At 43.6% G+C, this 25,181-nt stretch overlaps 1 protein-coding gene across 1 annotated transcript in view; it reads right to left on the reverse strand.

Moving 5' to 3' along the window:
• KIAA2012 (KIAA2012 ortholog) overlaps positions 1-6,112 on the reverse strand; it is a 111,813-nt gene extending 105,701 nt beyond the window's left edge. Inside the window, 2 exon segments of the mRNA XM_067740979.1 lie at positions 4,560-4,844; positions 6,029-6,112. Of these exon segments, the coding sequence (XP_067597080.1) occupies positions 4,560-4,844; positions 6,029-6,112 (369 nt within the window).
• Positions 6,113-25,181: the final 19,069 nt, after the last annotated feature.

Genomic DNA, 25,181 nt, shown 5'->3' on the forward strand with positions numbered 1-25,181 from the left:
CATCTGTGTGTATCTAGAAGTGTAAGAACTCTGACATCTAATCTCTCGATTTAGCGCATTTATCTTTGCTCATTAGGAAGTTAGGCCATCAAGAAAGTTAAAGAGTAGGTGTGTATTGAGCTATAAAATGAAACCCAGATGGATTGCCACATGCATGTCATTAGATCCATATGTAGAACTGGAGATGGTGTGAGATGTTTTAAAAATTTAATTCACCTTCCTGCGACAGCCTTGATTGTCACGGGTCTGAGTGGAGCCAGCGTTGTGTAGGTTTCCTGATTCATAGTTTAGCCAGGAGAGATCCTTCTGTGAGCAGCGCTACTCTATTGGTTACCCAACCTCCCTTTTATTCCCCTCCTCACTTTGGCTCTTTTACTTTGAGTGTGGTGTTTTTAACTCTTGGACTATACTATTTGGACGAAGAAATCCTGATCCCGAGGAACAGATGGTGTGGTTATTGCGGGGCTCAGTTTACAGCTCTATTCTGTTTCCCACCTGGCTCTCTAGGGTTAACCTGGCCTTCCCTTTCATTGTCTACCTCCTTCAAAGTCATAGTTCTGTTTTGTTTTTCTGGTTTTTTTGGATAGGTAAGACGTGGATTTACTTAGAGAGAAACACTCCATAGACAGAGTGTGGGCCATCTCAGAAGGCGAGAGGCACGGAAATATGGCATGGTTAGTTTTTATGGGCTGGGTAATTCCATAGGCTGATGAGGGGAAGGATTCTTCAACTATCAATATTTTGGGGAAGGGGCGGAGATTTCTAGGAATGGGGCCACCACCCACTCTTTGATCTTTGATGGTCGGCCTCAGAACTGTCGTGGTGCTGGTGGGTATGTCACTTAGACAAATTTTTTATTTTAAAAATTCCATGACTTGAAAAAAATAATGTTTGGTGAAAAGATATGTATGAATAAAAATATGACTTATAGTCCTATCACCCATGGTTAAATTTTGATGTGTATCCTCCTTCTTGTATAACTAATTTTTAAAACTTGGGATTATATTCGAGAGGTGATGTTTTGTACACTGTCTAGTTTCGAATGCTGGTGTAATTATCTATGTGGCTGTATAAATCTTGAGTGAATTACTTGAACTCTCTGTGCTTTAATTTCCTTACCTTTAAAATGGAATAATAATAGTACCTACCCCTACAATTGATAGAAAGCATATTGAGTTATGCAATGGAAAGCACTTAGAACAGTGGCAGGAACATAGTAAATACTCAAAAAATGTTAATGAACTTTGCTATTTTTAATATGAATACTATTTTACAACCTGCTTTAAAAAAATACACTATATTTTCTCATGTAATTCATGAGTAATACATGATTTTATTGCCTGACCCCAAATCCGTTGTATGACTGTACTTTATTTAATCACTGTCCCGTTGTTGGACATTTATTATTTTCAATGTTTTGTATGGTAATAAATAACCCTGTAGTAAACATTCTTGTGTGTAAATCTTTGGCCACATCTCTGATTATTTCCTAAGGCAACTTCCTAAAAGTAGAATGCTAAATTAAAGAGTATTAGCCCTTTTTAGGTTTTTGCCAAAATGCCCTCCAGAAATGTCATGTGAATTTGTACTCCTAATGTATGAGACATCTCATTTCCCCATAGCCGTCCCAGCACTGGATATTATGATTTTAAAAGTTTCTTGCCAGGCTATAGTTTTCATAATCAGATGGTGCTCTGTAGTTTCCAAAGCTCTCCTCTTCTGAGGTGTTCATTGTCTTTTTTTTATAAATTTATTTATTTATTATTTTTGTCTGTGTTGGGTCTTTGTTGCTGCGTGCGGGCTTTTTCTAGTTGTGGCGAGTGGGGTCTACTCTGTCGTGGTGCGTGGGCTTCTCACTGCGGTGGCTTCTCTTGTTGTGGAGCACGGGCTCTAGGCATGTGGGCTTCAGTAGCTGTGGCACGCAGGCTCAGTAGTTGTGGCTCACAGGCTCTAGAGCGCAGGCTCAGTAGTTGTGGCGCACGGGTTTAGCTGCTCCGCGGCATGTGGGATCTTCCCAGACCAGGGCTCGAACCCATGTCCCCTGCATTGGTAGGCAGATTCTTAACCACTGTGCCACCAGGGAAGCCCGTGTTCATTGTATTTAATTCCAAATCCCTCTTGAGTTTTTTTCCTCCTATTTTAATGTACCACATCCTCTAATCTTAAAGTCCTGCCTTATTACTATTCCAGACTTTTTCTTTCCTTTCTGATTTCCTCACACCATTTCCCTCTACTCATTTGGAGTGAGACTACAGTGTTCTGTTTGTACAGTTACATGTTGTAAATCTGGTAGCTAGATACCTCAGGAAGACAGGAACTTTTTTTTCATGGAGCCCAAGTCTAACTAAAATTGAAGCCATCCCCAAACAGACTCATCTACTTTATAAAGTAATAAGATCACTGTTGCCTGGAATATTGAAGCCCTATAGACAAGCATCTGAAAGCTGTGGAGGGTATTCTTGCTCTGGGCAGTAAGTCAGCCTACATTATCAGCGTCCAGACCGGAAAACAGAAACCACTCTAAATATTTAAGCATAGAAGGAATTTAATTCAGGTAATCGGTTACACAAGTGAATAGAGAGCTCAGAAGCCAAAAAGATGTTGAGGCAACACTGAGATTAGTAACATCAGGAAGCCAGTCTGACCCCTAGGTGAAAGGGCAGAGTGAGGAGCTGGCAGGGTCACCTGGAGGAACCTAGAGCTACAACGGTCCTGCTTGTCTGTTGGGAGCTGGGCCACAGAGGTGATACGGGTGCTTCTCACCACTACAGGTAGAATGGGAGGGGAGAAATACCCGGGCATTTTTCTTCTCCCTCTCCAATCTCCTTCCAGTGTCTTCCAATGGCAAATTCAATTAGAAGCCAGATGACACAGATGTTTGTGGAATTACATGCAGCCTGTGGTCAACCCCACCGTGATGCAGAGTAGAGTAAGGTAAGGGTGAGGAGTGGATGTGAGGGCAAACACGCCAAGGCCTTCCAAGTCCACGGACAATAGGGTGGAGTGCAAAGCATGCTGGCCCTGGAGAGTAGGCAGTCTTGGGTTTGAATCCTGGCTCTGTCATTAACTAGCTCTGAGACCCTGGCCAAACCACTTAACTCCTCCGAGCCTCATTTTCCTCATCTACAAAAGGGGGCAAGAAAAACTATATCTCACAGGTCATTGTGAAGATTTAATGAAATAATAGCTGTAATATAATGCTAAGCATTCAACAACAATTGGTTTCCTTTCATCCAAGAATTTATGATTTTTAATACAAAGAGCAATTGGGCATTTGGTCAAGGTCATTAAGCTTCTTTGTATTTTGAAAGAAGGAAAAGGAGCAGAGGAACTTTCCTTTTGGAAACTCTGCCTTGGTGGGGTAGGTGATAAATTGCTCAATAATGATACTGGGGGATGATCTAAAAAACATTGACGGTATCATGCATGATCGATTCATTCATTTCACAAACATTTATGGGTACTCACTTTTTTCTGGAAACTAAGATTTAGATGTGGTTCCTGCCCTCAAGGAGATGGTAACGATTGACAAAGAGATGAATTGCAATGTATGATGGTATGGGAATGCTCACAGAGGAGGGAGTGATGGGATAGCTCTGTCTTGGGAAGTGGGAGAAGCTTCAGTGGGCGATGACATTGGAGTTGTGTTTTGAAGGATGAATAGGAGTTTTCCAGATGTAGAAGCATGTGCAAAAGTGTAGAGTCACAAAAGGGCATGGGATGTTAGTGGAACGGTAAGCTCTTCACATGGGTGGGGCCTTGAGGGGTCCATAGTCATGGCGGTGGCTAGAACAAGTTGCAGATATGGCTAGAAATGGAAGAGAAAGCCAGTGCTTGAAGCGCTTGGTACAAGAAGTTAACGACTTTAGCCTGTGGGGAATGAGAAGCCAGCAGAGACTTTTAAACTAGGGAGTCACCCACCATCTATAAGCTAGAATTTCACGAAGTGACACATTGTCCCAGCCTCTCTCATGGCCTCAACCATAGGGCTGATGCATGTCATTATATAAAGCAGGGGCCACGTACACATCTCATAAGACATTAGAGCATATGAATCAGAGAAATGAGAACAGGGGTTTCCCCTTAATATTAAATTCAGAGTGGAAAAAGTCATTAACTTATCCTGCAGATGCTGAAGGGCTCAAGGTAAATATTTTAAACGTTCTCCTCATTTCCACAAAGCCAAGAACATCAGAGGTGTGATGATGATGCTTGTGGCTATGAGACAGAACTTCAAGGATTCCGATGAAATGTGTGCTAGCCCAGATCTGTCTGAATGCTGAAAAGGACTTTGTGTCATTCTAATGGAAAGGAAAACACAAAATGATAATAATATAGCCCTTTATGCTTTTCAGAGCCCTTTCACATAGATTATTTCATTTAAGCCTCATGACAATTGTGTACTGTGAGTACAATCCCATTTTAGAGATGAAGAAATGGAAGTCTGAGGGTTTCATACCTTCCTAGGGTCTGCAAAGAAGTTATATCCAAAGCTGCAACTGGATTTCTAGAGACACAGACCAGGGCCTTCCCTGAACCCTGGACAGTGCTCTGCCTACCTGTCTCCTTCCGTACGCCAGGATGGCTTCTTTGAGGTCCTGAAGTGTGTGCAGTTCAAGATGCAGCCTCTTCCTGTGGCCTTTGGGGCAGTAGGGGCCTTTACTCCTCTCTTTGGGGGTCAGTGCTGATATGGCTAAGCCTTCCGAGTAGAGGATCAGGGCGCCCTTTCTAGTGCTGAATGTTTTAGGAAGAAAGAGGCTCCACATGTGCTGGTCGGCATTGCCCTCATCCTGTGGTTTGCTGACCAGGATATAATCTTCTGGGGACTTCCAGTTCAAGTAATCCTGCAATGGAAAGAAACCTCCTTGATTGGTCCACAGTGGAAGGCCCTTTTATAGGAAATACTGCTTGGGTAGGTGTTTGGCATGTTTTTAGTGACTGGTTTTCTCTGAATTGCTCACATGGTGTCACAGAATACATTCACGCTTCTTAGCAACTGTTTTTGTTCTCTGCCTCTCAGAGTTAGCAGAACCTAGGGCACGATTCTATTTTACCCTATATAACTTTCAGGAGAGCCATTTATGCCTGGAGGCTTAAATAGGGTAGAGTGTAGCTTCCAGGCCAGTTAAAATTTCCTGGTATGCAAGTAAGTCGTCAGAATTACCAAGGGCAGCAGATAACTTTGAAATTAGACCTGGACCGGCTGGCAGTTTAAATAGGAGAAAACCATTCCAGCCCATCACTTCAGCTGTACACAGGGAGAATTTCCATACATTCTAGATGCTGTGTAACGTTACCTAATTTGGCTGTTTAAGAGCCTATAAAGTAGTTACATATCTTGTAAGTAAGTAAATGCCATTGGCCACAGAGGTCCTTTGAAAATTTATATGGCTTTTAATACAGTGAAAGTGAAATATCATGACAAACTACAAAAACAGAGGAAATCTCTGTGTGATCCAAAATTTTTCAAAGTACCCCCAGTGGATTTCTTATTCCTGGCAGGATTCAATGAAATAAAATTCCAGTACAACAAGGGACTTTTGCTACCTCTTTAAAATGTTCTAAACTGAAAAAATTTTTTGCCTATATTACATGTGAGTCCTGGGGGTTGAATTCCAGAAGGTTCAAGGAAGCCATTGAATTGGCACGAATATTTCAGCATTTCAACCACAGAGCATGATGTCTAAAAACCAAACAGCCATCAGCTTGCCTAGAACACAGGTGGAAATTCTGGTCTTGTACCAAACCACCCAATTTCTAGACAATCTGGAATCTCCTGCAGTCTAAAGCAAATGAGGCTGTAAGTCAGTGTGTGAGGGGGAGGACGAGGGCCCCAGTGGCAATCTCTGTGTGTCAAGCAAACTATCTTATTTTCTTGAATTTAAGAAAAGGAGGGACAATCTTCCAGTGACCCCCACCACTGGACCAACAAAACAAACCAAAACACACAGGGCTCAGCCCCAAATGAAAAAATAGAACATTCCTCCTCCACCCCCAAAATATGCTTTTATTCAGCTGTAAGACTCACCTCTGGTTCAAAATAGACTTCTAACTTCTGTTTGTTCTGGACCAACTTCCCGTGTCCCCGGCTCAGGAGAGAGAGGGTGAACATATTTTCCCTCTGACCACCCTTCTCAAGGGCAGTTCATCTTGGTTTTGAAGGCTGAAAACTGGTCACACCTCAAGATTACCTGAGCTCAGCAGTGAGCCCAAGAAGACCACAAACACTGGGCCTTTTATTAAATACATTTTCCCCTCATACAGCAGCTTCTTAATAACAACCAGTCACACAGTTTAGACAGTGTGTGTCTTTGTCGGGAGAAAAAATAAACCGCAAACCCAGACTCCTCAAGCCCTGGATTGTCTACTCTCTGGGCAACCTCTCTCTCCCCTTCGCCTGTGCCCTTGTTGTCCCCTGGTCCTGTTGCTCTGTTACCGGCCGTGCACCTCGGCAGATCTGGGCCACAGCACCATCCTTCTCCTTGTGAGCGGAGGTTGTTTCCTGGTTGCTATGGCAGCACAGGGAAGTGAAGTCCCTTAAGCCGGACTAGGCAAGTCAGGGACTTCGGAGGACAGGGTTCACACCCTGCGGGGAGGGAGGGTCAAATGGACATCGAAGAGACCAGGCTCAGATTTCAAGTCCTGATTTCGGGATTGGGAGGGTGGGTATGTTGGGATATTTTTTCTGTTATATTATAGTATTGGTCTTGCTTTTAGAGAGCGTCTCCCCCTTCTCCTGATACGCGAGCCTTTCACTGTCAAGTGATCATTAACAGACTCAGAGGAATCGTCTAGGTCACCTAAGGCGACCTGTGATGTTTTCCTTGGCTGAGTTCCAGGGTCTCCTCAGCTGGACAGGAGTCCTCTTTCTGGTGGTCGCTGCTTTGCAGGAGTGAGTGCAGGACACTGGGAATCTCCAGATTCCTTTGCATACCTGGATCTCACTTGGGCACCTCCCATCTCTAGAGGGAGGGGGTACTTGGGAGATGCGGGTGGGGACATTTTTGTTGTCACAATGACTGTCCGCTGTCCTGCATAATGAAGAATAGTCTCACTCCGAATGTCAATGGCATCCTCTTTGAGAACCACTGCTGTGGCCTAGGCTGCTTGGTTCTCCTTGATACTGACACTGTCAGGAGGACAGAACTGGGGGAAGAGGGTCAGAAAACAAAGAGACATTTTTGCTTATCTAGGACTCTGCTTTGGTCTGGAAAAGCGACCTGCCTTGTCATCTGTCATCAGAGCCTTCAGGGCAGTCCCATGGGAGCGCCCCCTGCTGACCTGGATGAAGAAGTGCAGCTGGCCCCAGGTCCACTTACCTTTAGATCTCCCTCTGTGGCTGTCACTTTTCTCGGAGGCAGGCTCAAGTCTCATGAGGAAGAAATAGAGGTCATCGTGTATAATTAGATTGGGCTTATCATGGGGAATCAAGTCAGTGAATGCAGAGGCTCGAAACAGAATTTAGTCAAAACCACAGTGGATACCACTTCAACACCCATTAGAATTGACTGTTAAAAAAAATAAAAACAAGCACAAAAAGCCCAGAAAATAACAATTGTTGCTGAAGACGTGGAGAAATTGGGATCCTTGTGCACTGTTAGTGGGAATATCAAGTGGTGCAACAGCTATGGAAAATAGTATGGTAGGAATTCGCTGGTGGTCCAGTGGTTAGGACTCTGAGCTTTCATTGCCAAGGGCCCTGGTTCAATCCCTGGTAGGGGAACTAACATCCCATAAGCTGCGTGGCCCAGCCTAGAACAACAACAACAAGAACAACAAAAACCAGTATGGCAGATCCGCAAAAAATTAAACATAGAATTACCGTACGATCCAGCGATTCCACTTTTGGGTATATGACCCCAAAGAGGTGAAAGCAAGGACTCAAGCAGATATTTGAGCACCCATGTTTATAGCACCATTATTCACCATAGCCAAAATGTGGAAAAAATTCAGGTGTCCACTTTTTTTTTTTTTGCCATGCCGCATGGCATGTGGGCTCTTAGTTCCCCAACCAGGGATCCAACCCGAGCCCCCCACAGTGGAAGCATGGAGTCTTAACCACTGGACCTTCAGGGAAGTGCCCAGGTGTCCACTTGACAGATGATAGATGAATGGAAAAACAAAATGTAACAAACATATACAATGGAATATTATTCAGCCTTGAAATGGAAAGAATTTGGATACATGCTACAATATGGTTGAACCTTGAAGACATTATGCTGAATGAAATTAGCCAGTCACAAAGGGACAAATATTGATATTGTATGATTCCAGTTATATGAGGTACTTTGAGTAGTCGAATTCATAGAGACAAAGTAGAGTGGTGTTTCCCAGGGGATGTGGTGAAAGGGAATGGAAAGTTAGTGTTGAATGGGTACAGAGTTTCAGTTTTGGAAGATGAAAAATTTCTGGAGATAGGTGATAGTGATAATTGTACAACAATGTAAAAGTACTTAATGCCAATGAATGGGACATTTTAAAATTATTAAAATGATAAATTTTATGTTATGCATATTTTAGATTTTGAGTTAAAATCTAAAACAAATGTAGAGCAAAGAAAACAGAAAACTGAATTTAGCACTTTATAATGTGAAAGCCAATTGGTCAGCATAATTGTAGGGTGAATTCCTCACAACAGATGAGACAAAATTCTACAAACTGAGGGTTCCAAATAGTTTCCCGGGTCTTAAGCTACAGCTGCTCTCTCCCATCCCCTTCTCCATCCCTTCAAAGTGCCAAAAGGACCCTTCAACAAAGCTCTACTGGGAGATTACTATATGTGAGATGTGGTCTCTGCCCTCAAGAAGCTCCCAGCAGGGTGAGAAGACAGGTGCGTGTGAGCCAGTATCTGAAAGATGATGTGACAAGGTGATATGGAGGTGGAAATGAGTAGGTGCCCTAGGAAAGAAGAGGGAGTGGTGGTGGGATGATGCATGGTGGTGGGCCTTGTAGAAGGTCACGAAGATGAGGGATATTAGAGGTGGGCTTTAATGGACAATAGTGGATGGTGAGGAGGGAAGATGAGAGAGCATATTGCAGGAGGCATGGAAAGGAAAGTCTAAGATCTCTGGGGAAGGGACAACTTCTTTGGTGTAGCCACAGCCTCGGGTACCGTGGACAGAGATGGAGCTGGAGAGACAGGCCAGCTGGCCAAGGCCATGAAGGCCACATGTCCCTGTGAAGGCACCTTGGACTCTATTCTTCAGGTAGGGTTTTTAAAATGGGGGGTGATGTGATCCTACCTGGATTTTAGAAAGATAACTCTGAGAACAGTATAAAGGATGGATAGAATGAGGGATGTTAGCTTATTTCATAAAAGTGAACTTTTAGGACCTTGCATCCCAGGCCAACCTTCCCTTGGGTGTGAATGAATTTGTCAAATAGGCCAGGAATAGTCACTTGCTAAATGGCCTTTGAGAGAGACACAGAAGGGGAAACTCCATACCAACTGCAATGAAATATAAATGTTGCCATTTTGAAAATGCCATTGCTCAGGGAAGAGAAGTAAGGTAGCATAAGAGAAAAGTGACGGAGTGACTGGGACAGGAATGAGAGCCATTGTTGTCATCCAAGGAATAACTCCAAGTTTTTCCATCGGAAATTCTTCCTCTGAGCTCACCTGACTTGGAAATGTTAACTCATCTATAAATGGTGAAGTAGGTCCCCAGGAAGTGATCTTTCTGAGTCTAGGTTGAATGAGCATCTCACCTGGGAAAATAGCCAGGTGCCCATCTGGCCCTCTCAATGCTGTACAGCAAGGCTGCTAGGCCCCTCTGGGGTTGGAGCCTGGGAGCAGCCAGACCAGAGCCCGAAGTGGGCCTCTCCTAAACTGTCGTGTTTACATCCATGCTGTTTAATATGGACAATGAACAGATGTACAGATCAATTAATAGACATTTAAAAGCATTTACTCCATCCCCACAGCAGTTTATGGAAAGTGCATTTAGAAAGCAATCGAAGTTATTGCTATTCTAAAGTGGTAGGGGATCGCAGATGAAAGGCCCTTGTAACTGGAAAGTATTTATAACTCAAGAAGAAACCCTCCACACCCATGTTATATAACACCAACACCATCTCCTGGCATGCCTGACCTGTCAGCCCATGCAGCATGTCTGTTTAAATTACTCTGTAAATTCTGTAGGGTGGAGACCTTGTTTTTACGGTTTGTAAAGCATCACGAATAACCGTGGTGCTCTGTAAGTAAATAGAAACCACATGAAACAAAGAAGAGATACGTTATTCAATGGCCGTGTCCCCAGAGCATCCAGGAATTTGTCCCTTGCTCCAAAGTGCTTTGGGGTAAATGGATGCCACGTTGGGGAAGTAGCCTGTGGGATGGTGCCAGGGTCCTCATCTCCCTTTAAAGGGCAGTGTGAGAGTGTGGTCTAGGAATTGTAGTCACCTGCATGGGCAGCCTACAAGAGGAGCTGTTGCTGTTGTCCTTGTTACTCCAAGAGGAAGGACCAGGGCAAGAGAAATGAAATGATTTGCACAAATGCAAATGATTCGTTCATCCACGGATGAAACAGAGGCGAAACGAGACCTTGTCCAAATCTGGTCCTAATCCAAGCCTATTGTTCATCCCACTTCTGCAACAGAGCAGCAGCTATTCATAAGTAGCTACATTACATCATGGCTAATATCCACCCGTCAGGAAGCTGCTGACTGAGGCCATCACAGCACCCTCTTACGCCATGAAGCTGGTGACTGGACCCTGGATCTGTGTCCAGCTACTGTGACCACCTCAGAACACTCATATCTCCCCAACCTTGTTTCTCCTCACTTGAGTTTGCAAATCTAGTTGCAGGGGAATCTAGGAAATCACATTTTAAGCTTTCCAGCCTCCTACACTGGAGGGAAGGTGGAATGAAGGTTGGTAGAGCCATCTGCGGTTATCTGCCATAAGCACCAAAGACGAGTTGTGTGAAAAAGTCCAAACAAAGGATTTTTTAAAATATGGGCTGTGTATATGACAGTCAGCATGGCCTTGCATTATTAAAACTCTTTCTATTTGCTTGTGTTTTATACTCCCAACTAGACTGTAAGTCTTTGGAAGGAAGGGACCACATCTTATAATTCTTAATACTTCCCATAGCACCCCTTACATATAGTAACAACTGAATAAATATTTGTTGCTTGCTTTTAACATGTGCAGCGAGATGTGTAATGATCTTGAGCCAGTATGAGCGGTATATGAAAAGAAGAGAATTAGGTCAAAGCCTGTTTCAGTGATTAGTAGTTTGCCTGTAGTACAAAGCTCAGAGTCCTAGGTCAGAGTCACTGACCAACGAAAACTTGGTATTTAGAGGCTGAAGGGCACCAAGAGAATCAGTGTGGAAGACACAGAGCTCTCAGCTTGTTGGAAGGAGCACAGACTTGCTGAGGATAAGCTCCTTGGCTTGTTCAGAGGGTAGGGTTAATTTCTCATGTAGCCCAGGTCAGGTTTGAAAGAAGAAAATGCAAAAGGCAATCAAGAATACTCTAGGGGCTTCCCTGGTGGCACAGTGTTTGGGAGTCCGCCTGCCGATGCGGGGGACACAGGTTCGTGCCCCGGTCCGGGAGGATCCCACGTGCCGCAGAGCGGCTGGGCCCGTGAGCCATGGCCGCTGAGCCTGCGCGTCTGGAGCCTGTGCTCCGCAGCGGGAGAGGCCACAGCAGTGAGAGGCCCGCGTACCGCAAAAAAAAAAAAAAAAAAAGAATACTCTAGAATCATAGCAGGGGAGAAAGTGTCAGCGATGACTCTGCTCCCTTCCTCTCCTTATGGAAAAATTATGACCACGTGGTCCGCCTAGTTGAGTAGTGAGAGGGCTGGGGATCTATTTACTTTAGATTTTTCTGAAGAGTTTGCTTTGGGAGTCTAAAGTATTTAGTTATGCTTTTGCTCAGGGCTTATTTTATTAGTAAGAGTGCTCACAGTAATTTCAAGCTTTTAAATTTATGGTGGAGAGATAGTAAGTTTAGAGAAGAAATAAAAATCACACGTTCTTCGTTCTTTCGTAACATGGGGGAAATCAGTCATTATTTTGGCTAGCGGCTCAGTCACTAGGGGCAAATGGAACAGACCTTCATAGGAGCCAACTTGGGAAGGGTGATGAAAGCAGTGGCAATTTCAGTTCTAAGTGGAGAATCTCAGAGCAGATGCCATTCATCAAAAGTACACGGATTCTGATAACTTAGAACCGTTGACTCTTAGTGTAAGAAGGTAAAATGCTTTACTTATGAGGTTAGTACGGTGGTGGATAAATTTTTTCTTTTGATTTTTGTTAAATATTGGTACAGTGATGCTTATTTAATTAATAAATAAGATTTATGTAAGGCACTGAGTGTAGTGCCTGGCCCATAGTATGTACTCAATAAATAGAAATATATATATATATATATATATATGTTTTTTTATTGGAGTATAACTGCTTTACAACATAGTGCTAGTTTCTGCTGTACTGTGAAGTGAATCAGCTCTATGTATACATATGTCCCCTCCCTCTTGGACCTCCCCCCACCCATTCCACCCCTCTAGGTCATCACAGAGCACTGAGCTGAGCTCTCTGTGCTATACAGCAGGTTCTCACTAGCTATGTATTTTACACATGATAGTGTATATATGTCAATCCTAATCTCCCAGTTTGTCCCACCCTCCCCTTACCCCCTGTGTCCACATGTCTGTTCTCTACATCTGCATCTCTATTCCTGCCCTACAAATAGGTTCATCTGTACCATTTTTCTAGATTCCACGTATATGCATTAATATATAATATTTGTTTTTTTCTTTCTGACTTACGTAATTCTGTATGACAGACATAATTGCATCACACAATTGAGAATACACATGAATTCTCTCCCTGCACACAGTAGTGAAGTTTTGTTGTGCAAAATGATGCTCTGAAAGCCATTTTCTCACACTAGGGACTCTCATGTGTAGTAGACAGTAAGTCGCTGGGCTGTACAACTAGATACTTCTTTGCCATCTGGCTTCCAGTTCACTGTAAACTCTCTGATGAGAATGGTTTTTACACTTTCTAACTACTACAGAGTAAAAATTGTCAGCTGTCTGCTAATCATTTTAGAGAAATGTTAATTTGGTAACATGTATCTTTTCAGGGACATTGTATTGCATAACGCAAGGTACACAAATACCTCCCCACTGTTTGCCCACATTAGTGAGGTTCTGATGTACAAATCCATGTCCTCACTCTCAGCCTAGGAGGAGAGCAGCCAGGGAGCTGGAGCTGACAATCTGAGGAAGAGGAAGGGGCATCAGGGAGCCTGGGTTCTGGGAGAACTTCCCCTCAAGGCCCACATTGCTAGAGTTCACTTTGTGAACCCAGGAGCCCCTAGCCCACAGGTATACTGATTACCTGTTACTCAACCTTTATAGTTTCCTCTGGGAAAGCATTCACATCTTCCTGAGAACTGAGTTAAGATGCAAGTCCCTCTGCAGAGATTGAATTAACCATGCTGTGCAGGAATGGGACCCAGAGTGGATCCCTGGGTTTGGGATTGATGGGGGAGAAATGAGGGAGAGGAAGAGGTGGGGCAAGGTGGAGGATGGTTTCCCTTGGGATGTAGGTCAGAAGGCCCGTCCACAGAGGCTTTGCCTGTTTCCCCATTTTCCCAGAGAGCCAGCCTGTGTCCGTGCTCCTCCAGGCAACAATCTTAAAATGGGGCAGGGGTTGCTAACCTCGGGCTGGCCCCAGGAAGTTCTGTAAGTATATGTTTAAGGAAGGAGGGGAGCATTTCCTTCTTATCTTGCAGAGCAGACCCACCGAGGGCAGCAGAGTCCCTTCTCAGAGGCCAAAGACCAGATACAACTCTACTCACTAGTGTTATCACAAGTGTGATCAGATATGAGCAGTGCCCTTTGCAGAACCTCATGCTCCTAGCCAGCCCTTGTTCATGCCCACCTCTGATGCCAACCTGCTCTACAGCAGGTGTCCGGCCAGTTATAAGTCAAGCAGGGAGAACATCTTTGAAAGGGTACATTCCAGTGAGATAGGCGGATAGCAGGGGTACCTTTTCAGATTTTACCATAATCCTCCTCTTGATTCGCTGTCTAGATGTAGTTAGGTGCACAAAGGGTTAACAGGTCTCGTAGGACTCGGCTGCCAAGTACACTTAATGCTCAGTCCAGCACTCCCGGCTTGTATTCTTATGCTGCTGGAGTGGCCTGTTCATGGCATCTGGTTCCCTGGCAACAGCTTTCATTGGCTCAATCAAAGCCCTTTCTTCTTAAGAAAGCTCCTACTGAGACGCCCACCACCACCACTAATCACCATCTTAACTCAGGGCTTAGGATGCAGCTGGTATGAAAAATAGCATTTGTGGATGTGTGAAGATAAAGCAATGGACTGGGTTGGATACACCTGCCTTGTGTGATCCTTGTACTGCTTTTCTGTAGGACCAGTTGGAAATTACCTGCTTTTCCACTGGGACAGGGAGAAAGCCTGGGCCAGAAAGTTTCCCAGAGCTGGCTTTCTTTGTTCTGCAGAAACCCATGAGCCTCTGTGATTCATGACTAGCTGTTTCCTGGGCTGATCTGTGTTATAACTGCGGGCTCTGTGCTCTGACAAGGGGCGTTGCTGAGCTGAGGGAGTTCAGACAACGAAATCCATATTGTGGAAGGCTTGTCCCCAGTCAGCCACAAGCTGGGGGAAGAAGTCTGCCTCCAATAGAACCCGGGGAGTCTGGCGGCTGCTCCACCCGCCCCAAGAAGTCTCAGCAGCTCCAGATTTGCTAAGAATAGCAGGAAAAAGTAGCTCTTCGTGCAGCATTTGGGGGAAAAAAAAGTTGATGAGATTCTCTAATAAAGATGGGCATTTTTAGGGGAATTCTTTAATCGTATGGAGAATCGCTTTGAGTTTTCTTGTTTTGTCTAGGGAATGGATAAAATGAAAGCAATAAAGTAGAGATGAGGACAAAGACAAGCTGTTCTCACTTTTGGTTCACCCATACCGATCCATTTAATTCATTTTATCTTTTTTTAAAATTAAATTTCATCCCATGTACTTATTATACTCACTGAAATCTAAACACATAGCATCATTCAGGAATTAAAGTGTTCAGAATTCACGGTAGTATTTACAAAAGATGTTGACTTTTGGCCTGGCCATCCATCCTAATATCTGTGCTGCCCTCACCTTCTGGTTCCTCAAGGGAAAACAGTCATCCTGGTCGTGGTGCCAAAATGTAATGGGACAGTTGACAATTCAGAGACAGGGTTTGTGGCTGCTCTGCTTGGCAAGCGAAGGTCCTCTCCTGCAGCTGTGTGTGTGGATGAAAGGCTCTCTGTGTCTGATACCAGCCTGTCTGCAGCTTAGCAGGGTAAGGGCTCTGGGTGGTGCTACCTCACAAGCTGTTAAAATATGTTATTGAGGGCACTTAACAGAAACAACACACATTTGAGAGTTATTTGGGCACTAGGCTTGTTCCATCTCTTACTAGATGTGTGATGGAAAAATTCTTCACCCCTCTGAGCCTCAGTTTCCTCATCTGGAAAATGGGGATGATAGCATTTATCATGTGGGGCTATGGCAAGGACTAGGAGAAACAATGTGCCACCCCCATAGATTCTGATTAAATTATTCTGAAGTAGGGCCCTGACGCTAATCATTTTTAGGAGCTCCCCAGGTGATTCTAATATTGAGCCAGTGTTGAGAACCACAGATACAGTAGATGGAAGGCTCTCTTTGGTTATTTATTTATTTTTTTTTTTTTGCGGTACGTGGGCCTCTCACTGTTGTGGCCTCTCCCGCTGCGGAGCACAGGCTCCGGACGCGCAGGCCCAGCGGCCACGGCCCACGGGCCCAGCCGCTCCGCGGCATGTGGGATCCTCCCAGACCGGGGCACGAACACGCGTCCCCTGCATCGGCAGGCAGACTCTCAACCACTGCGCCACCAGGGAAGCCCCTCTTTGGTTATTTTTTAGGCTGAGGAATTCCTTGAACATCAGGGATTCTTGGGGATGGAGATGAAGAGGAGGTAATAATAAAATTCCTTAACTCTTTCTTCAGATCCAGGAGTTACAACAGATTGGAACGGAGGTGTAGCCTGGTGCAGTGGAAGCATTTTCATTCTCTGTCTTTGAGCCCTTTCCGGATAGGTCTTAGTCAAATAGTTTTTACATTAAAAAAAAGAAAAAGGAAAAAAATTATTGAGCATCTACGTGAAGGTTTCGATAAGAGATAGTGTAATAGGGATAAATAGATAAATATATAGTCCCTGGGTTCAGGAAGCTCACAGCCTAGCAATGGAAAAGAAGACATGCTACAGTGAGCCTGTATGTTACTGGGCTGGGCATGATTAAGTAATAAGACTCTGAGCTGCTTTTCCTTGGGGGAAGCTTGATGGTGTGACACAGGAAGTTTCAAGACACTCTGAAGTGGGGAACACATTTTCAGCTTGGATTCTAAGCAGGAAGTGATTCTTATCCTTCCTAGCAAAGGATAGCACACTCTGATTAAAGACCAAGAGAATAAAGACACAGAACCCTTGGTTAGAGCGGTTGACTTTATGAAATACTACACTGCCATTTTCATTAGTTAGCAGAATAGACAGCAAGCAAGCATTTGTAGGGCATATTTTAAGGAAGAAAATCTTTCATATGCATCAGTTGAAAGATGCTTGGTTTTAAAGGCTGTATAAGAGTAAATATGTAAACAAAGACAACTTTTTGTGATTACTAACAAGGTGAGGGCAGCCACAGCAACGTGGGGCACAAAGTCTAGAGATTCCAGAACCTGCAAGAAGATTCCAAGCTGATCCCCAAATGGTTCTTTTAGCCACACTATTGTGAGTTTTCACTTTTTTTTTTTTTTTTTTTTGGCTGTGCCACGAGCCTTGTGGGGTCTTAGTTCCTCAACCAGGGATCAAACCTGTGCCCCCTGCAATGGAAGCATGGAGTCCTAACCACTGAACTGCCAGAGTTCCCATCACTAATTCTTTAGGATGGAGAAAGAGGAGACTGGGGTTAGAACCCCTTGTATATTCTTTGGAGTTAATTCCATAAAAGAACATAGCACAGGGATGGCATATAGGTTTACTGTTATGTACCAAGTAGAATCAGTTGGTGGTGGTTCCCTAGAACACTTGACTGAGAATAATTCTGCAGGATCCTAGCCTAGCAAAATAGAGTTCCATAGTTGATTGTTATGTCTTCCATAGGCAAGGGAGGAAGAGTGAATTGTGATACCTATACTGAGCTTTGCCAATTCAATGTTACAACTGTTGTTGTAAACTGTCATTACAGGGTGTGGATTTAATTATTCTTAACAAATCCTCTTGGCGTTAATGTAAAATCAAAAGTTAAAGAACTATTCTACTTATTAGTATGTTAAACCCATTTCCTCAATTCCAAGATGTCATATATTTTAAGATATATTGCTAATTTAATAACAGGTTTTAAGGATAAAAACCTACCATAAATATGAACACTAAAGGTAACATTTATCCCGACATTTTATTTTCAGTACTTCACTCAACTTCTGAGAATAAATCTCTTTCAAATTCAGCCTAATGATTCTTCCTGAATCATTTTTGACTATTGGCAGCTGTGCATAGCATTATGGGGATTCTCTGCTTTTTATCACCTGGCTTAGAGATCTCGACCTCCTTAGCAAATGTAGGCTAGGCAGTCTGTCATACTGAAGACTACCAGGGCTTCATTTGTATTTCCTGTTTGGTTAAACTCATAGTTTTGTCCTACCCTTAATTAATTATTCCTTTCTGGAAGGTAAACAGCTTGTCTTGAAAGTCATCCAGAAGGTTCAGAAAACTCTTTGGCACCTGCAGGTGACTTTGAAATGAATGAGTTGATCATTCCAACCTCCTTTAACTTTAAAAATTCTATTTCTCCTGAGAGATCTGTCCATTTTTATTGTAAGTAATTACAGTGCCCATTGTGTAGACTGGCAATCCCCTTCCTGTGTCCTCTGAAGTGCTTGACTGTTGTTTTGCAAGAAAACATGAAAGTGTAGTCATGCCTTCAGCAATAAATATTGGCTTCACTTATTGTAAATATTCCTTGCTAAGCTCTCCCATGGGTAGACAACACCTCTGTCTCCACTCACTCTCCTGCCAGCAGGTGGCAAATTTCTTTGGACATGATATAAGCAGCATCCCAATTTTGGAATTGTTAAGATGTGAACAAATAAGAGTCTGAGAATGAAGGGAATGCAGAGGATATCTAAATGAGGTAAACTCTCAGCATTCAGCTCAAGATTCCAGTGCCCAGAGTTAGCAAATAAGGTAAGCAGCGTCCTCCCACACCTCAGTCCCCTTACAGAATCGTGTCTTTCAGGGGTTAGTTGTATCCGGGTGTGCTGCATATAACACACACAATACAAAATAGAAAGTATCACAACAAAGTAAAACAAGATAGAAACTTTTAAGTTGTGTAAGAGAGGAATGGAGAAAATGCTATGGGAATTCAGAGGGATAGAGTACCTCTGCTTGTATAAATCAGGGCAGAGGAGGAGGTGATATTCAAGTGGACATTGAAGAAATACGTACTGGATAGGGTCATGTGGAGAAAAGAGGCAGCTTGTGGTGGCCATGAAAAAGCACCTCTCGGGTGACCTCCCTGGCTGTCCAGTGGTTGACTCTGTGCTTCCACTGCAGGGGGCATGGGTTCCACCCCCGGTCGGGGAACTGAGATCCCACATGCAGGTGGCGAGGTCAAAAAAAACCCAAACACTTCTCAGATCTCCAACTTTGAGAAGCATAACTGACCGAGGGCCCACTTGTGCTCTCTGAAATCCATCACTGTGTTTGTGCTGAGGCCAAACTTCCCGCAGGCTGTTCCTAGCAGAGGACTGAGAATGAGAGAGGTGCTACCACAGGCAGGTATGCTCTCAGGAGGCACTGCCAACGGGGGCTCCTCAGGAGTGACTTTGGCTCAAGGACCCCCTGGTAGACTTGCTCCTTTAGAACTGCACAGAGTCTAAGATACTTACAATCCAAACTTTCTTCTCCCTTCTTCATGTGGTCAGACCTGTCCCTGGTAGTTCTCCTGGCTCCCGTCCCATTTTCCCTTACAGGTGTTTTTCATAATAAATCCCTTGCACACCTAATCCTGTCTTGGTGTCCGCTTCTTGGAGGACCTGGACAGACACCCAGTCTTGTGGAGGTGCCAGGTGGGTGTCTTCAATGCATTCCAAATCTGCTGTTGCTTTATTATTCTCACCTTTTTTTTCCACTGTTACCACTGTGTTTTAGAAGTTGGCATCATTGGTTACTCTCCAGGGTGAGACGTATTTTGGGTAGTAAGAAGTGCATATAGCAAAGTCTCCCGGAAAAAAGGATGATGAGAAAGACATCCTAATTTTTTCTTATTATGCTAATTATTTCTTTAAATATAGTTTGTTTTTGAAATAAAGGTTTGTTTTGCTAGTCAGGACTCTTTTGGTTACAAATGACAGAAACCAAATGCAAACTAGACTAAGTAAAATGGTGAACTATTATGATGATGCTGCTGAGTTCCTTCATCGCAGGAACAAGCAGAATCTGAGACCGGAATGGCATTAGGATGCTATTGCTGCCTCTCATTTCTGAGGCCCGTGAGATGGCCACTAATGGCTTTTGGACTTTACATCCTACAACCCAGAGACCCAAAGAGAGACTGATTTCCCCTTTTCAATGCCAGTTCTGATTCCCAGGGGAAAGCTCAACTTGGCCTAGCTTGGGTCAGATGCATACCCTTACCACGATCAACTGTGCTCATGGAGACTGGGTCAGGGAAGAGGCCGTGACTGGTCCATGTTATACCAGCAATGTGGGGCTCATGGTCACTACGTGCCTGTTGGATGTTCTCAGAAGAAGGAAGGAGGGTTGCTGAGAAGACAAAATCACAGTCACGCTACACAGAATATGTTTGCAATGTACGTTTCTTCACTGCTGCTCAGCCATGCATAAGCACTCAGACCTCACTCTTCTGCAGAGAGCTTGACAACCTCTCAGGAGGAGACTGAGCAGGGGATGAACCCATGTCAGGGCACACCGCTCTTGGACTTTATCAACTCCATAGGGACTGCAACCTCAAAGTTGCTAGAAACCCTCTTGCAGCCACCCCAAATCATCAGATTTGCAGAGCTCTCCTTTCAAGTGCCTCTTATTTCCCTGACCAGAAGGAATCTTTATAATATAACTAGAGAGCCTTAGCTTTAGAGTCAGGAGGCCTTATCCTGGTTATGCCTTTAACCAGCTATGTGCCACTTAGTCTCTGCACTGAAACTTCTTCAGTTGGGGATTTAGACAAGTGAAGATGACTCCCAACTCAAAGATCCTATGATTCAATACATTGTCAATCTGTTAAAAATCTGTTGGGCACTTCTTATGCTTAGCACTACCCTCTCACTTGAAACTAAGCAACTAACTAACTAACTGGCTTCCTCCCTCCCCTCCTTCCTTGTTTCCCTCCTAACACATTTATTGAACAATTGGTATATACCAGGCACTATGATTTGGACATAAAAACAAAACCCAGTCCCAGCTCTTGGAGAACTTGGTGTCTACTGGGGTAGCAGACACATACGCAGATAATTAAAATATTACATGATAACGCTTGATCATGAATGAGGATATTTCTATAACAAAGTTCTTCTTTCTTGCCCGTATCACGAGTTTTTTCTTTTCTGTAATCACATATTGTCATTTCTGTGGAAATGGTGTCTTCCAGTTCTACTTGAAAAAGTATATTGGATATAATGCTTTGTGTTTTATAGCCATTCTGTCAAGAATAATAAAACAGTTTTTGGAGCTAGCACATTTGTTCATTTAACAAATATTTTTTGGGACATCTAATATGTGCCAGGTGCTAGGAGCCCAGATGGGGTGGCAGACAATAAGTATACAAAGAAACAAAAAATATATAATTGCAAGTTGTTGTAATAAGTTCCAAAAAAAGAATTAAACAGTGAATGTGGATGGAGAATGATGGGGTGGGGAGGTACCTAATTAGGTAGTATAGTCGGTGAAATCCTCTCGAAGGACATTTCAGCTGAGGCCCTTAGAGAGGAAAGGAGCCTGCTGGGCTAAGGGTGGCACAGCATTCCCACACCAAGAGCCTCACGGTAAGACTGTTTCGTGGGTCCAACCAACGGAAAGGAGTATGGTGGGGGTCGGGGGGGAGCAGTGGGCAAGGGGGAGAGTAGTAAAGGACAAGGGTAAGGGAGGTAGAGGCCAGATCAAGCATGGCCTTGTGAGCCCACGTGAAGGGGTTTGGGATGGGAAGCCACTGAAGGTTTGAAGCCTCAGAGTGGCTTGCAATTTGTGCTTTAAAAGGTGGTTCTGGTGCTACCAGAAAACTACTAGAGCTAATCAATGAATTTGGTAAAGTAGCAGGATACAAAAATTAATGCACAGAAATCTCTGGCATTCCTATACACTAATGATGAAAAATCTGAAAGTGAAATTAAGAAAACACTCCCATTTACCACTGCAACAAAAAGAATAAAATATCTAGGACTAAACCTGCATAAGGAGACAAAAGACCTGTATGCAGAAAATTATAAGATACTGATGAAAGAAATTAAAGATGATACAAATAGATGGAGAGATATACCATGTTCTTTGATTGGAAGAATCAACACTGTGACAATGACTCTACTACCCAAAGCAATCTACAGATTCAGTGCAATCCCTATCAAACTACCATTGGCATTTTTCACAGAACTAGAACAAAAAATTTCACAATTTGTATGGAAACACAAAAGACCCCAAAGAGCCAAAGCAATCTTGAGAACGAAAAATGGAGCTGGAGGAATCGGGCTCCCTGGCTTCAGACTATACTACAAAGCTACAGTAATCAAGACAGTATGGTACTGGCACAAAAACAGAAATATAGATCAATGGAACAGGATAGAAAGCCCAGAGGTAAACCCACTCACATATGGTCACCTTATCTTTGATAAAGGAGGCAAGAATATACAGTGGAGAAAAGACAGCCTCTTCAATAAGTGGTGCTGGGAAAACTGGACAGGTACATGTAAAAGTATGAAATTAGAACACTCCCTAACACCATACACAAAAATAAACTCAAAATGGATTAAAGACCCAAATGTAAGGCCAGACACTATCAAACTCTTAGAGGAAAACATAGGCAGAACACTCAATGACATAAATCACAGCAAGATCCTTTTTGACCCACCTCCTAAAGAAATGGAAATAAAAACAAAAATTAACAAATGGGACCTAATGAAACTTCAAAGCTTTTGCACAGCAAAGGAAACCATAAACAAGACCAAAAGATGACCCTCAGAATGGGAGAAAATATTTGCAAATGAAGCAATTGACAAAGGATTAATGTCCAAAATTTACAAGCAGCTCATTCAGCTCAATAACAAAAAAACAAACAACCCAATCCAAAAATGGGCAGAAGACCTAAATAGACATTTCTCCAAAGAAGATATACAGATTTCCAACAAACACATGAAAGAATGCTCAACATCAGTAATCATCAGAGAAATGCAAATCAGAACTACAATGAGATATCATCTCATACCGATCAGAATGGCCATCATCAAAAAATCTAGAAACAATAAATGCTGGAGAGGGTGTGGAGAAAAGGGAACCCTCTTGCACTGTTGGTGGGAATGTAAATTGATACAGCCACTGTGGAGAACAGTATGGAGGTTCCTTAAAAAACTAGAAACAGAACTACCATATGACCCAGCAATCCCACTCCTGGACATATAACCTGAGAAAACCATAATCTAAAAAGAGTCATGTACCAATGTGTTCATTGCAGCTCTATTTACAATAGCCAGGACATGGAAGCAACCTAAGTGTCCATTAACAGATGAATGGATAAAGAAGATGTGGCACATATATACAATGGAATATTACTCAGCCCTAAAAAGAAACAAAATTGAGTTATTTGTAGTGAGGGGGATCTACTTAGAATCTGTCATACAGAGTGAAGTAAGTCAGGAAGAGAAAGATAAATACCGTATGCTAACACATATATATGGAATCTAAGAAGAAAAAAAAAAGAAAATGTCATGAAGAACCTAGGGGTAAGACAGGAATAAAGACACAGAGCTACAAGAGAATGGACTTGAGGATATGGAGAGGGGGAAGGGTAAGCTGTGACAAAGTGAGAGAGTGGCATGGACATATATACACTACCAAACGTAAAATAGATAGCTAGTGGGAAGCAGCCGCATAGCACAGGGAAATCAGCTCGGTGCTATGTGACCACCTAGAGCGGTGGGATAGGGAGGGTGGGAGGGAGGGAGATGCAAGAGGGAAGAGATATGGGAACAGATGTATATGTATAACTGATTCACTTTGTTGTAAAGCAGAAACTAACACACCATTGTAAAGCAATTATACTCCAATAAAGATGTTAAAAAAAAGGTCGTTCTGGAGACTTCCCCTGTGGTCCAGTAGTTAAGACCCTAAGCTTCCACTGCAGGGGACACGGGTTTGATCCCTGGTTGGTGTAGTTCTGCATGCTGCACAGTGTGGCCAAAAAAAAGAGATGGTTCTGACTATTGGGAGTATTCCACCTTCTGCGTGATGGAAGTGGGACCCTCTTGTATACCCATGTAGGAGTGTGTTTTTAGAGAGTTGTTTGGCAGATGCTAAGAGAGGCAGAGGAGGAAAGAGAAGGTGCTCTTCCCCTGTCCTGGCTCGGCCTGGTCCAGCACATCCTTCAGCTTCGAGTGAACTGAGTGGGCCAGATGGAGAAATGGGGGAAGCTTTCTTATCTGCTTTGGCTGATGGCTGTCCATTTAATGGAAAGGTAAAAGCAACATAGAAAAAAAAAGAGGAGACTGGGATATAAATGCATGGTCCCACCAAGGGGGGAAAGTGGTGAGGTGGTGGTGGTGGTGGTGGTGGGATGAACTGGGAGATTGGGATTGACATATATACACCAATATGTATAAAATAGATAACTAATAAGAACCTGCTGTATAAAAAATAAATAAAATTCAAAATAAATAAATAAATAAATGCATGGTCCCCTCCAGAGAGGGTGAGAGGACATAGTGAATATTTCAGAGAGTGAAATATCACGTAACCTCATGTGTTGTCCCCAGTTGTCTCGGTCCAATTGTCTTGGCTAATCTGTAGGGAGTGGGGGAGAGTGTGGCCAGGCACCCTGGATGGCAGTGGACAATGGACCATGGATATTGGAGTCAGACAGGTTTAAACTCAAATACCGGCTAAACTTTGCCAGAAGATCCAGGACCAGTTACTTAACCTCTTTCAACCTCATCTTCCATATCTGTAAAATTGGAATAACACCGTTAACCTTGCAACTTAAGGATGAACTGAGGCATAACGTGCCACAGGTGTGCCCAGTAAATGGCGCTGTTAGGATTGTGTCTAGAGCTGGTCACCTGCGAGACCTTCAGGATCAAACCAGGCTTTGAAATCCCCACTTCCTCTTTCAGGCCCCCAGTCGCTACCTTCCTTCTTACCTAAAACTCTCATAAAGAAAACGTCAGTTTACTAGAGCTTAGAGCAGTGAGGGACTTCAAAACATGCCCCTGCTTTCAAGTAGGTTACGGATTATTTTTATTTTGCACTTTATTAAATTCCTATGGAATGTACTCATTTTTAGCAGGCACCTGGCCACACTGTTTTTGGGCATTTGGGAGCAGTGGGAGGAGAAAGATCTGGTGCCCTCCTCCCCCACTTCATTGCAGCTCCATTGGGCTGACTTAATGTTAGGATGTTAATGCTGTCTCCAAATCCTCACTGTTGTCTCCTGAAATCACAGCCTCTGGTGCCCTTAGTGCTTTGGACATGGGGAAGGTGAGATTTCAGAAATGCCCTCCATGACCTTGATGTCCCTGCTCAATGCTGAGCTCCTTGTCCAGGCCCTGGCACAGCTGCAGTGACTGCCACCTGGTGAGGCTGCCCGTGAAAACTGGTGTTTCCTTGGGAAGAACTCAAGCCCCAGTGGCAGACTTGGGTTGCAGTGGTAAGTAGATTCCAAAGCTGCCCCTGGAATATGAACTTTTCCTGGAAACTTTCCATGCTGCCTCTTAGAGAACAGCAGATATCAAGGTATTCACACCAGGAGTCAATTAAAGAAACCCAAATTATTGCCATTCCTGGGGACTTCCCTGGTGGTGCAGTGGTTAGGAATCTGCCTGCCAATGCAGGGGACACAGGTTCGAGCCCTGGTCTGGGAGGATCCCACATGCCACGGAGCAACTAAGCCCGTGTGCCACAAC

Source organism: Pseudorca crassidens, chromosome 6 (assembly GCF_039906515.1).
Source record: "Pseudorca crassidens isolate mPseCra1 chromosome 6, mPseCra1.hap1, whole genome shotgun sequence".
Lineage (NCBI taxonomy): Eukaryota > Metazoa > Chordata > Mammalia > Artiodactyla > Delphinidae > Pseudorca > Pseudorca crassidens.